The sequence below is a fragment of the Dermacentor variabilis genome, chromosome 8 (genome assembly GCF_050947875.1).
Source record: "Dermacentor variabilis isolate Ectoservices chromosome 8, ASM5094787v1, whole genome shotgun sequence".
Classification (NCBI taxonomy): domain Eukaryota; kingdom Metazoa; phylum Arthropoda; class Arachnida; order Ixodida; family Ixodidae; genus Dermacentor; species Dermacentor variabilis.
This window is the reverse complement of record NC_134575.1, coordinates 25,894,036-25,907,836: the sequence shown is the minus strand read 5'-3', so window position 1 is coordinate 25,907,836 and position 13,801 is coordinate 25,894,036. Positions and strand designations below refer to the sequence as shown.

The 13,801-nt window shown below is 53.5% G+C and overlaps 2 protein-coding genes across 2 annotated transcripts; both read left to right on the top strand.

Annotated features, from left to right (window-relative positions):
• Window positions 1-416: 416 nt before the first annotated feature.
• LOC142591330 (uncharacterized) lies at window positions 417-2,831 on the top strand. The gene is made up of 3 exons (XM_075703656.1): window positions 417-485; window positions 1,856-2,025; window positions 2,641-2,831. Exons 1-3 carry the CDS (start codon window positions 417-419, stop codon window positions 2,807-2,809), a joined length of 408 nt encoding a protein of 135 aa, XP_075559771.1. The 3' UTR covers window positions 2,810-2,831.
• Window positions 2,832-5,167: 2,336 nt separating this feature from the next.
• LOC142589862 (uncharacterized) lies at window positions 5,168-11,567 on the top strand. Its single transcript, XM_075701504.1, has one exon. The coding sequence runs from the start codon at window positions 5,285-5,287 to the stop codon at window positions 11,441-11,443; it is 6,159 nt and encodes a 2,052-aa protein (XP_075557619.1). The 5' UTR covers window positions 5,168-5,284; the 3' UTR covers window positions 11,444-11,567.
• Window positions 11,568-13,801: the final 2,234 nt, after the last annotated feature.

The window sequence follows — 13,801 nt, the reverse complement described above, 5'->3', positions numbered from 1 at the left end:
ACTGACTAAACTAGGTAGTCCATGTTACCAATGGGTCTCGGCTATGCCATTCCCATTACCAATGGGTCTCGGCTATGCACCACCGGCTTCAAAGTTTCTATTCCATGACACATACATGTATATCGAACCCGCTCTGGAATACGCCATATCTTGTTCGATATATGCAGCAGAAGCGAGAACATTTGTATCAGCTGGTGTTAACTGCGTTTGGAATTGGTAGCACAGACCCATTATTAACAGTGACTACGTTGCTTAGTTATCAATGTTAATAACTATAGATCTTTACCAACTGCAGTTATGTTAAGGTAGTTCTTTGACAAGATTGTGGTTGCTTCATTTATGAACTACCCGCGGTCCGGACCGCCGCTTTCCAAGTCTTTGTGCACAAACCTGACATTGGCCGTATTACCGGTCTCATGGCCTGCGGACTCTCGCCGCGCGCCATTCTCCGCAGCATCTTCGACGCAGCCGTTGACCGCACGCAAGTGCCGAGAAAAAAAAAAACTACAACGCACGGCAAGCTGCAGACTTGCTTTTACATTTTGTTCGAGTTAGTGGGGGGCAACCCGGAAGAGCAGGTTTCCCGGTGGCATCTCGTTAAAGTACAAAACAAGTTCACGGTCGATGCCGGTCTGCTGCCTGATAAGACACGCAACGCGCGTGTATATAAGACGCTCGATGCACAGCTGGGCCTCGGACACTCCTATTACCGGCACTGTTTCAAGGAATCCACGGACTTCGAGCGGTGGTGAGTTCTTCGATGCTTGAGGTGACTGATACGACACGCAGTCAGTGGCTCCGGAAGTGTATTTTTTGAGCGCGGAGGCAGGAGCCAGGACTAATTTCGCCTACACGAACTTTTTTTTTTTGTCTATGAAATCAAGACTTAATTTTCTGTAATAACAAAGAGATAGTCGGTTTTCAGGGCTGAGGGGGCCAGTGCCCCCTTGCAATGGAACCTGTGGGGAGCACCCCCCTCCCTCCACTCCACCCTGTTTCCGGAGCCTTGTAACAATCCACATAATCGAGACTGAATACCGTGAACTACGGAATACGTCGGCAGTGTACGTATATCACAGCACACACTCGTGGTTACCATAGCCAAGGCCGTAACTGAGGGGAGGATTAGGGGGTTCTGACACCCCCCAAATTACACCCCCCCCCCCAAATTATCTCTGTGGCGGTATAATTCTCAGCACAAAACTTAAATATATACGTATGCCATTATGTGTGTGCGGCATTGCCATACACATATAATTACATGCGCATACAGATTGTCAGAACTATCATGCACCAATATTTAAAAATACGCAAATGGCCGCGTAGCTGGACGGAACCAATGTAATGTTGCTTGGTGTCGCTTTGAAATACTCAGATTATTTTTTGCATTCCGTCGAATTACATAATTAGCGTTAATCAATCAACTTCTACAATCTTATAATTAGATGAGAAGTGTCAATGAGAAAATCGTAAAGCAACATGAAAATCTCCCGATACACCTTTCTGTTGCTCAAGACGCGCTACATAAAAGTGTTTTTCCGAGCGTGAAAGAAGCTCGCGAGTACACATAAAGTGCCTCGAGCGGCCAGTCGCGCGGCAATTTTAAATCTGAAAATATGCGAGCATGTTTGAGTGTGTGCGCGTTACGTACTGCTCGCTGCCCTATGAGGCCACCCCTCCACTGAAGGGAGACTTTAAGCCCCAAATATGCTAGAGATATTAGCCTGACTGACCACCTGACATGCTGTACTCAAGGTGCTGAGTGATGATTGCGATTATCACCTGCAGCACCCAGCTCGGGAGACACAGGGCACTTTCGTGTTGTCGTTTCAGTTCAAAACCTTCTTCACTGCAGGTGAAGATGGCATCTGCGGGCGTATTGTTCCTGGTGGCAGCCGTGCTCTGTGCCGTAGCCGTAGCCGAAGAGCCCGAGCCTCGCGGTCAATACCCGCCGCAACACGGACTCGGTTGGCAACGACCACAATACCCGGTCCAATACCCGTATCCGCATCCCTGCATGTACAGGTACATAACGCATTCGCTAGTTGCTTTACTAGGACTTTTCACGGCGCCGGAGACACCATAGCCCGTCCGAACTGCCTACGGCGTATCATACCAAAGCTTGCGACCTGATTTTGCTCGCTGTGTGCTAAATGTTTCGCCTGACGGCGAACTGCGGCTCACTAAGGTGTGAAGTGAAAATTAAAAAAAAAATAAATAAAAAGAACTCGCGCAAGTATCACGTTTGGCAATTTGCGGTGCGGCCACTATGTGGCACATGCTTGAAACTTTTTTGCATCCGAGTTAATTTACACCCGCTATTCAGTGAACTTTACAGTTCTTGCAAATAATTCTGCGGCTAACGCGAAGTGCATTCAGTGCAGGTGGCAACACGAACCACTTGGTGTCAACTGTATACGGTCGCGAAAGTGAACTTTTTGACAGTGTGAAGTCCGTGATGCGTGCCGACGATTCCACGCATGACATATACGACAGATATAAAGTGTCGCGAGGGTGGTTCGGTCGACAAATCGTGCACCTGCTGACACAGAATCTGTGGTTCTCTTAAGACTCCCCGACTGTGCTCTGTGGCTACGGGTGCTACTTAGGCTTAACGGCTACTGCCGCATGGTGTCGCAGGTGTTCCCTGCGCGGCTGCGACCAGTTCCAGTGCCACTACAAGTGCGTCCGTGGCGTCTCCTGTCCGGCGCTGGGCGACCTGGACGCTCGCAAGAAGGGTGGCGCCGAGATCACCGTCTCCAAGCCGCTCAGCGAGAAAGTGGACGCCTTCGACTACGTGCCGAAGTGAACCTCTCAATAAAAGAGCGCTAACACCCGCAAAAAAGAAACAAAAAAAGAGAAAGGCTGTTCACTTGAAATCGCAGTTGTAAAAAAATTTCGAAAGGGATGGAGGGAGGGGGATCGCGTGTCCAGGGTACCCCCCCCCCACCCCCACCTTAGTTACACCCCCTGTCGCAACTTGACGCTCTCTCCTAGTGTTTTCCCCCCTCTAATGGCGACTACAGTCACGACCATCGCGGGCAGTCTCCTACAGCCGAGCTCTTCGTAATTTCAGTATGCTGGTTCTTGAGGTCAAGTTACTTGGTAATTGAAGCAGTAACTTAGCGCAATAACAACACGGAAAGAAGAAAGGTGGACACGGAGAAGCGCGATGACAACACGGAAACAAGAAAGGTGGTCAAGGACAAGCGCTTGTCCTTGTCCACCTTTCTTGCTTCTGTGTTGTTATCGCGCTAAGTTACAACTTCAATTATGGACCACCAACTAGCCCAACAATCAACTCTTCAAGTTAGTTGGAATTCATTACTGCGCCGAAATCAGCAGCGTCACGCTTTTTAGAACAACTCAAGCGGTAAAAATGAAATCTCCGGACGACGGGTTTCGACGACTCTTGCTTACGATCGATTGTTTCACTCTTGCGGTTGAAAGGTTCATTACCTTAATTATTACGATTAATTATCTGATTGCCAGCTCGAATCATTTTTAATATGTATGCCGCTGTCGTTAAAGCACTCCAGTCGAACGTATTTTTTTCAAACGCTGGATATACTACACAAGATGCCAAGTGAAGTGTTACAAACGTAACTGATTTTCTTCTGATTACTTCTTTTTCTCCACACACAAAACGTTTACTTTTTAAGCTCCAACGTTCAGATTGTTGACTATCTTGTTTTTCATACACCTAATTAACCGCCCGATTCATGGCCAGTCCCCCACTGTGGGTATGTGCCACAGCAACAACAACTATGACTGTTATTCCGGCATGTATTCCGGACACTGCCAAGTTCTGCCATATTGTCAACTCTGATAGGCTGACAGAGCGGTTGCGCCTTCTCCAATGAGCTCATAACACCTACAAAGCGAAGTTTGACAACGATTGCCAATTTCAAAGACCCCTGCATCCTCTTATGTACGTTCGGCAACGAAATTGACTTAGTTTATCCCGTTAGGATAAGTACATGGGTTAGTTGACAACGATATATTCCGACTATACATGTACCGTAGTTCTCGATCGATTAATCGATCTCGTTTTACCGAGTTGTCGCTTCTCCTCTCTGCACCAGCTTGACCTGCACTTGAACTTTCCTGTCCCCTTATCTTTCGGAGCATTCACGTTGAAAACTTCGTTCGGGACCAAACTCACAGAAGTTGCTGGAAGTCGCACGTTAAATGCTGGCCCCGGTGACCCCGTTCTGACGGGTGACCGAATGCAAGGACACTCGTGTATACCGTGCAATGGGTGCAAGGAGGTTTTACAAAAATTCCTGTATTGGCAACTCCCGCAGATTCTTACCGGCAGAGATGAAGCCAACGCTTACTTCATCGTTAAAGGCGGGTTGAACTAGGCGAAGAATAGTGGAAATGCAGCTCTTCTTGCTCTGCGATAATAAATTCTGGAGTGATCGAAAAATAAAAGCTTGTTGTTTCGGGCTATAGAATATTGCCATTGGCTTTGTCGTCATAACGCGATCTCCCATAACAAGTTGTCAAGACGTACAATTTTGATCCTAAAACGAGTGACACAGACATGACACATCGAGAATCACCTGCATGGCAAAATTGGCCGTTTCAAAACCGCTGAATGCGAAAAGAAAACGCTTTTTCTACTCCGCCACATCCTAACGTTAATCGATTCCCTTAGTAAGATGGCGGCGGCCGGCTTCAGTTTGAGGGCACCATCTCCACTCCAGAATTATTTTTTTCAAACCTCCTTGATTGGGTGCGCATTAAATAGCCCAGGTGGTCAAAATTAATGCGGAGTCCCCAACTATACGGGGTGCCTCGAATTCAGGTCGTGGTTTTTGACGTGTAAAACCACAGTATTTTTTAAATATATATTGTTAAAGGTATAGTTATATTATTATATTATATTATAATAATATAATATTATAATAATATTATATTACATTATTCGTTCCTGTTTCTGTATTTTCGTGGTAGTTTTTATTTTTCATTTTAATTCAAACGTGCCCGTCGATCTGACTGCGGAAACACCTTATTTTCGCTTTGCATGGTTCGATTTACTGAGCATTCAAAATATATTGCAATAATGCATTTTGCCTGCGCCGCTCGATTCTTGGCCAGTGCCCCCTAAGTGGGCGCGCGCCACAGTCTTTGGGGTCATCCGCATCAGCAACAAGAGCGCGGGGCACGGGCCACGCGCGTTGGAAGAACGTATATCGCCGAAACGACACGCCATAGCCGTTTTCTAGCCCTAGCGGAAAAGAGGACAGGATCGCTTCCTGTCACCAACGTCCCGACCATGGATCCGCAAGGTCCAGGAGACCCGCCTGCCAGACGACGTCCGCCGGACGCTGACGGCCGTGGCCAACCAGGAGGAGAGGCTCCAGCCGCTAGCTCAGCACCGGTGCCTCGCGCAGAGTCGTCCCCAGTGCAGCTACAGAAGAAATCCGCTGGCAAAGACCAGAAAGCAGCGTCACCGAGACCAGCTTCATCCACGCCCGCCGACTCCACACCGCTCCGTACCACCGCTTCTCCAAACGCTTCGTCAGTGTCTCCGGTACAGCGTCAACTGCAACGACAGCGCGAGCGGGCAAGCCAAGTCGTCGAGGAGGCAAGCCCATCGGAACACAAATCGCCGGAGTGCTTCGCCTTGGATCCTAGTTTTGGCTGGGTCCGGCTGGAGGACTCGAAGGACTCGTCGTGCGTCGATGCTCTGATGGTCTCTGGAAGCGGCGACGAGGCCACGTCGAAGACGCTACTCCTGGACGACTCGTTCAGTGCAAGCGCGGAAGTGGAGAGGGCGTTCAGAACGAGCGCGGAACCAGCCGAGCCGCCCGGAAAGCGACCGCGGGGAGAACCGGCGCGGAAGGGATCGTCTGCCTTGCCATCAACGACCAGAGAAGGCAAGCCGGGAGAACCACGAGCCACGCCCAGCAGTGACGGCGGCGAGCAGCTCGGCGCGTCGTGTACGGGGAAGTCGGACGACGAGCGCCCCAAGACGTATCTGCTCCACAACGTCTCATCCAGAGTAGGCACGCTTCTCGGCAAGATCTTCGGAAGGTCGCCGTCTGGGCGGGCAGCGCAGCCGGAAGCAGTCGGCCCCGAAGTCGGCGCCAGGACGGGAGGGGCGTCCCGGAAGCGAAAGCCGCACAGCTACGCATCGAGGCAGACGGGAGATACCGAAGTCGTCACTAAAGTTCGACCACGAACTAAAGAAAGCCTACTTCAACCAGTCGCGCACAGTTACACCAAAACTATGAGCACTCGGGACGTAGCCGCGGAATCCGTCGGTGCGTGCGTGGAGCGGCTAAGTAAGTCTCAAGAAGGTGTTACAGAAGGCGTCGCTGCGGACGAAGAAAAAAGGGACCGCGAAGCTATGCTCGAGATACCCGCGACTGAATCCTCGTTGACCGGCGTGCCGTTTCCAGGCGGTCACGGAGACGTTCGAGTGAAACGCCGTCGACGCACTCGACTGCCCACAGGCAGCGTTCGCGGCAGCGCAGCTGCGAGTCCGCACCGTTACACGGTCGCAGTAATGACCGCCGATGGCGAGAGTCCCAAGAGGGGCGGACACGGCGAGAAGAAATCCAAGGCAAAAAAGCACCGAAAGGCCCGCCAGCCTGACGACGGCGACGCAAAGGCGCGCAAGTCCAGGTCCTCCAGCAGCGGCAGGGGCAAGAAACACGGTCGTAAGCGAGGTCGACGGCGAGACAAGGAATCCAGCGCACGTTCGTCCAGGGAAAGGAGAAAACGTAAGCACGACGACAAAACGGAGGATGATGCCGATATTCTCGAGATGCCGACGCAAACTGGGAAGGGCTCGACGTACGACGTCAGCGACAAGCTGGCATCGCGTGAGTTCAGCTTCGAGATCGCCATGCAGCCGTTCACGCGCGGTGCGCTGCCTCGCCCCGAGCTGACGCGACCCAGCAAGCAGCGGTTGGGCTCGATGCGTGAGTCGCCAGTGAGTCCAATGTCTCCTCACAGTGTGGAACCAGGCTCTCCCGTGTCGCCTGAGAGGAAGGCGTCTCCCCCCCACGAAGACGACCTAAGACCTCTCATGAAGCACGAGGCGAGAAAGGACCACAAGGCTCGTTCCAGAAGGGGCCATGGCAAGAAGCCCTCCGCGAAAGACGACTTGTCGCCGCCGGTAGAGACCTCCGCTTCTCCGAGTCCGGCGGATGAGACGAAGAAGCCGCGCAAGACCAGGTCGGACCGAAAGTCGAGGTCGGAGCGGAGGCACCGGTCAAAGTCGAAACACGGCTCGAAGCGCGCGCATAGCGGGAAAGGCAAGCGATCTCGCGGCGGAGAACCGCACGAAAAGGAGGAATCGTCGCCGCCGAAAGAGGCCAGCGCTTCAAGTCCAGCGCCGGAGTCAAACTCGCGCGAGGAGACGTCACACCGGAAGTCAAGGTCGAAACGGAGTCACAAGTCCAAGTCCAAGTCGAAGCACGGCTCGAAGCATGGACGCCGTCGGAAAGGAAGATCTCACAGCAGCCGGGAATCGGGTGAGAGAAGCTCCAGGGAACATAGAAAAAGACACGGGACTCACGGGCGCAAGAAGAAATACTCGCCAAAGGGTGCTCCGGGGCGCAGTGGTACCGGACCTTATGTGTTCAAGTGGGGCACCGCCGACATCCCAGGCGTCGCGGGCGTGGAGCTGAAGTGGAGCACGACGCAGATCCACCTGGACTCGGGCGGTCTGCCTTCGCCGGGCGGAGACTACGAAGCGGATAAACACGCGGCCGACTGGCTACCGTTTACTCCCGCGCGTAAGCCATCGCAAGCCACCGGGACAGACAAGAAGCGCTCGGAGGTTGTCTCGTCGACTACACCCAGCCCAACTGAAGCGTCCTCTGACCTTTCGAGCCCCGGCAAGCACGGGGACCGCCGAGAAGGGAGTCGCCGATCACCGAGGCGCAAACGCGGTAAACGCGGGCATTCCGCCTCGGGAAGGCGACGAGGCAAGAGCAAGGACGGCCACCGCAAGAGGGGGAAAAGCGGGGATCGAAGGAGCCGCCGGAAGCATCGGCCACACCACGGGAAACGCGAAGGTCGTAAGCACCGAAGCAAACGAGAACGCGGAAAAGGTCCTGGAAGCCCTCAGAGCCCGGCAAGCCCTCGTGGAGCGACCAGTCCCGCGAGTCCGTCGGGTGCGGCGAGTCCTCCGAGCGTGTCGAGTCCTCCGATGGAAACGCTATCGCGTTCCCCGGAGTCCACGCCGGACGCGAAGGGGGAGAAGCATTCGCCACGCGCACAGTCTCGACCCAGGAGGAAGGGTAAGGAGAGGAGGAAAGGTTCGTCGAAGCGTAGCCGTAGTTCCCGGAGATCGAAGGAAAAGAGCAGGTCCAAGAGTCGAAAGTCCAGGAGCCTCAAATCCGAGAGGGATTCCCGAAGCCCCGAACTGGGCTCCGAGGTTTCGAGTGAATCGCGGAAGTCCCGAAAAAGGAAGAAATCGAGAGGCAGTCGAAAAAGCATGCGATCCCGCGGCGGCCAGTCCATAGGCAGGTCGGAAAAGGCGCTGGAGAGCCCCGACCAGAAATCGCCTGACAGCACGCTAAGTCCCGAGAAACGATCGGGGTCGAGAGCGAGCAAGAGGTCCAGAAGCAAGCGCAGCAAGAGCAGAAAAGGGCGCGGGAAAAGGCGAAGGAAAGGCAAGTCTAGAAGCGTGAACAGCAGGAAGTCCGGGAGGTCGGCAAAGAGCCCCGACATTAGCGGAAGCTCCGACGTAAAGGGCGCCGCGAAAATTCCGAAAGGAAGTCGGGAGATCGTAAGCCCCGAGCAGCGATCAGAGACGAGGGCGTCGAAGAGGTCCAAAAGCAGCAGGCGCAGCGGGGGGCACTCTAGAAGCAAGCACAAGAGTAAGTCCAGGAGCCGAGGCGGGAAGAAATCCGGAAGCCGAAGCAGCAGAAAATCCAAAAGCAGTCGACGTTCGAGGCGCAAACACGGCAGGCATTCTAGAAGCAGCAGGGGTCCGAAGCGACGCAGGGGCAAACGAAGCGACAAGAGATCCGGAAAAAGCAGGTCGTCCAGGAGCAGGTCGAGGTCTCGAAGTTCCCACGGAACGAAGAAGCGACGGAGCCGACGCGGGAAGAGCGGCAGAAGGCACAGAATATCAAGAAAGAGGTCTCGTTCCACTAGGGCCTCTAGAAATAGAAGGCTGCACGACGCCAAGAAATCGACCCAACAAGTAGGCTACGCCGGTGACAGCACGTCGATCGTCTGCTGGCTTCTGATTGCAGCCGTCATTGCCACCCTAGTGTTGCTCACCTGCGTGCTCGCCCTATACTACATCGTCGTCTGCAGGGGGAAACCTGGGGCCTCGACTATTATCAGCGAGTCCACATCTAAGGTTAAGCGCCGAACGACGCGGTCTCCCCGCCCTTCGACCGAGTCGCTGGAACCCTACTACTGCACTACAGACTACTGCAGGCTAGAGGCCGAATACATAAAAGCTCTTCGCAGCACCACCTCGAGTCCATGCGACGACTTTTACGACCACGTCTGCGCCGCTTGGGTGTCCCAACACCCGGCGCTCTCGACGTCCACGGGATCTCTGATCTCCCAGGACACCCTGCTTCAAGTGGCGCTGACGCGCCGTGTGCTGGACCAGCTAAAGAGCGCCAAGAGTCGAGTGGACGTCGGGGTGGCGGCTGGTCTCCACAGCGACTGCGTGGACCGGATCGTGAGCATTCCCCCGGCTGCGGAAAGCCTGAGGAGTCTGTTCGCCAAGTGGTCGATCGCGTCCTGGCCCCACGGCGATTCGGTGCAGGGCGGCGAGGTGGCGGTGTGGCGCTTCGCAGCCGAGCTCGCGCGCGACCTCGACCTGGCGACGATCGCGCAAGTCGGCGTCAGCGTCAATCCGGACAACCTGGACGAGACCGTGGTGGAGCTCGACGTGCCTCGATTTCTCCTGGCCGACGCAGGCCGAGCGGCGGGCAACCCGGCCGTGCTCTTCAAGCATGCCGTCGGGGAAGTCGTGCGCGAGCTGAAAGCGTCGGTCCCCGGCGACTTCGGCGATCGACTGTTCGCGGTGCGATCCGGTTTCGCCGCTCTCAAGCGCTCGAGCTACGACGACGAAGACGCCCGCGTCGTCCGATTCCGCAACCTGAGCGAGGGGCTGCGCGAGTTCGTGACCGTCCTGCTCGCCAACGTGCCTACGCCAGTCAGAGGCGAGACGAACGTAGTCCTCCGGTCGGCGCCGTACTTCCTGCGGGACGTTGGCTCCGTCCTGCGATCCACTCCGCCCGCGAACACGGTCAACTACTTCGGTTTCCTCGTGATCGTTCGCGCCGCGCCGTTCCTGTCTCACGACATGCGAAGCTTGCGGAACCTCTTCACGGACAGCGTCCTGGGCCGCACAGTCGGCAACGCCGTAACGGACACGCCTCTCCTTTGCGCCTGGCTCGTTGATCAGGCGTTGCCGGACTGCGTCGCCAAGGCCGCCAGCCTGTGGCTCCACTCGGCAGGCCGCGACGTCGCCACGCGAGAGTGGCTGTCCCAGCTGGAAACGGTGTTCCTGCGGCACGTGACCGACCTGCCCTGGATCAGCGAGCTGTCGGCGCTCCTGGTGCGCTACAGGCTCAAGAAGCAGGCCACAACGCAGGTCGGTCCGGCTCCCTCGAAGCGGCAGGACTGCGCTCGCGGCATAAGTCTCGTCGGACCCAATCCGCTCCTGGTTTTCTGGAATGTCTCCAAGCAGAGGCAGGACAAGCTGCTCCGCGGCCTACTGGTGCGCGGCGACCGACTCAGGGCCCGCGCCTGGGCCGGCCGCTCCGAGCTGTCCGGCGAGGCCTCGTTCCGGCGCGACCTGCAGCTGGTGCACGTTCCGGCGGCGCTGTTCAACGACTCGGTGCCGACCACAAGTTCGGTCTTCGTCTTCCACCTGGCCCGCGTCGCGGTGCGCTTCTACCGGGCCCTGGCGCAGTTCCTGCACGAGAACCCGTATGAGCGAGACGCCCCGCTCAGCATCGCCAACGACTACGACTACGACTACGGCTACCGGCTGACCGAGGCGCTCGAGTGCTTCAAGAAGCACGGCTACGCCGGCGATCCGCGGGGCGCGACGCGCTCTGCGCGCGCCCTCCTGGATCGCACGACCGCGCTCATCCTGGCGGTCACCGCCTTCGACCAGCTGCTGCCCATCCGCCGGATCTGGAGGCTCGACCTGCGGTTCAAGGACCTCCCGGACGTGACGGCGCAGCAACTGTTCTTCATCTACTTCGCCCTGGACAACTGCGAGTCCGCGGACCCGGCGTACCACAGCGGCGGGCTGTCGGCGAAGCAGAGGGTGAACGTACCCCTGAGGCACCTCGGCCGGTTCGCCGCGGCGTTCAACTGCCGGCGCGGCGCTCCTATGGCGGCGACGGATTGCATGCTCGATCACGGACGCCGGCGGCGCGTCGTCGCACAAGCGGCGTGGAACGGTGTCGCCATGGGAACGCCCGCGCCGCCGTAGTCCGCGGACGGAGAATCCGTCGCCACGCCCGACCTTATAATAACCTGCGCGCGATCATCCGCGCGCAAGTGGTCATCCGGGGTCTCGCGCGTTCAATCACGGCACATTTTTTTTTTTTTTTGTAGCACGGTAGCGCGGACAGTGCATGCAGGAGACCCCAGGACAGAGAATGCTCCGACAGCATGCCTATACTTTGTATTCGGTAGCCCGGTGTGGATGCGCTGCAAGGGCGCGTGCATGCGCCCACGGTGCGGCCTTTTATGGTCGCGTTTGTAAAAGTCTCCTTTCGCATTCGCTCGTTAGCGTTTAGTGCGATTCGGTGAATTACGAATCGCTGGGATAAGTATATAAAACAGCCCGATTCCTCGGTTCGTTTTGTTGCAACAAGTTTCTTTTGCGATATATGAACGTGCCGAGTAGTAATTTAATTATTTTTATATACGATGTAGGAGGTGCGCCAACGTATATTTGTGATGTAATGGAATATTGTTGCTGTCGTCTGCAGCAGCTTTTTAGGAATTATTGCCGCGTCATACTTATGGTGATAAACATGTCTTCGGCGTCAATATATCGGGGATAAATGACACGTCCGCGATATGGATATGTAAGCAGTAAACAAGATGTCTCGCCTGGAAGAACAGCGATACAGTAGCTCTGTAGACCATTAGCTTTGTTCTAACCGAAACGTTTCTCTAATTTCATTTTTCGTATAGGCCAATTATCCTAGGATTTACTACGCGACGTTGACTTGTCAGCATGTATGTTTGTTGTAGGGAACCACTGCTAGCTGTCGCCATAGAAGGTCCTTATCGTGTTTTAACAATGACGATAAATGATGCATCATCGATATCAATATGAAAAACGAAAATATTACCGTATATCACCTCGTAATACAGCATTTATAACTCGGGAGGTAACACTTTCATTGCTCTCGTTAGAAGTCTTGTCCAGTAAATTAAAATTTAATGAAAAATGAAATGTCAAGGTAGCAGCAAAGTTAGGGAAGATAACTGTACAACACACAATAAGCGATATAAGCAACAGGAGAAAGAGAAAAAATGCTACAGAATTATGTAGACAATGAATATGGAACATTGTCTTATACTCCATCGTGTCTTTTCACTTCGCCTTCCAGAATTCACCGCCTATAATTCTTGCAGAACTTTCAGCTGCCATTACCACCCGTGAATTAAATTCATCTGAGCAGGTTCCAAATTGGTCGTCCTTGATTCTATGTCATTATTGGCTTCTTGTGACTCGCAAGCATTGAAAGCTTTGAATCATTTGCCTCCCCTATGTATGTATGTATGTATGTATGTATGTATGTATGTATGTATGTATGTATGTATGTATGTATGTATGTATGTATGTATGTATGTATGTATGTATGTATGTATGTATGTATGTATGTATGTATGTGTGTGTATGTATGTATGTATGTATGTATGTATGTATGTATGTATGTATGTATGTATGTATGTATGTATGTATGTATGTATGTATGTATGTATGTATGTATGTATGTATGTATGTATACTTCTTTATGCAAACGTGCTTATGCAAGTGTTATTGGCACCGCTATATTCTTTGTTGTGTGCATGTATATTTTAGCAGTGTTCATTGTGCTAAAAATGTCTCCCCCCACTATGTAATGCGCGATGGACCTTTAGAGTAAATAAAATGAAAAATGAAAATTTGAGTGTCTGAACTTGAGTTTTTTTACAGCAAGGCTGTTAAGGGCTACTTTCTTCACTATCGTGTCCGCGTGTTGAAAAATATTCGGAAGATAGCGATTGCATGTATGGCCTAACCATACATGCCGGGCCTAACATCGACGGAGGAGACGCAGACGTTAAGCGATCCCCACACGTGGGCCGATCCCGAAGATAGCGCAATGCCGGACCGACCGGTGGCGCAGGTACGCCATTAAGGGGCCCACATACACAGCTTCATTGATCATCCTTCTTCGCAGGGTGGACTGAATTTTTTTCTTCATTTTCTGTCTTTAGCGATATGGCAGGTTTATTGGCGGTGGCATCGCTGGAAGGAAGTCCAGTCATTCAAGTTATCTCTTCAGTAAGCTTTCATCGTATGAGCCAGATTTCATGCACAAAAAGTGACCCGGCGTGGAATTCCAGCTCCGTCTCCGACCACGAACCTGAATTTCCAGCACCTACTGCGTTATCTCCAGTATTGAGCATGACGATGGGAAGTATGCGGGGTGACATCATTTCTTAGTTTTATGGATTTTTTTTTTAAAAACCGCCTGTTGCTTGATAACATGATTCCTGTCTTTGAGCTCGCCTATTTGAAGAGGCGGACCTTACCAGCACGAAAAATCGGAACACATATTGAACT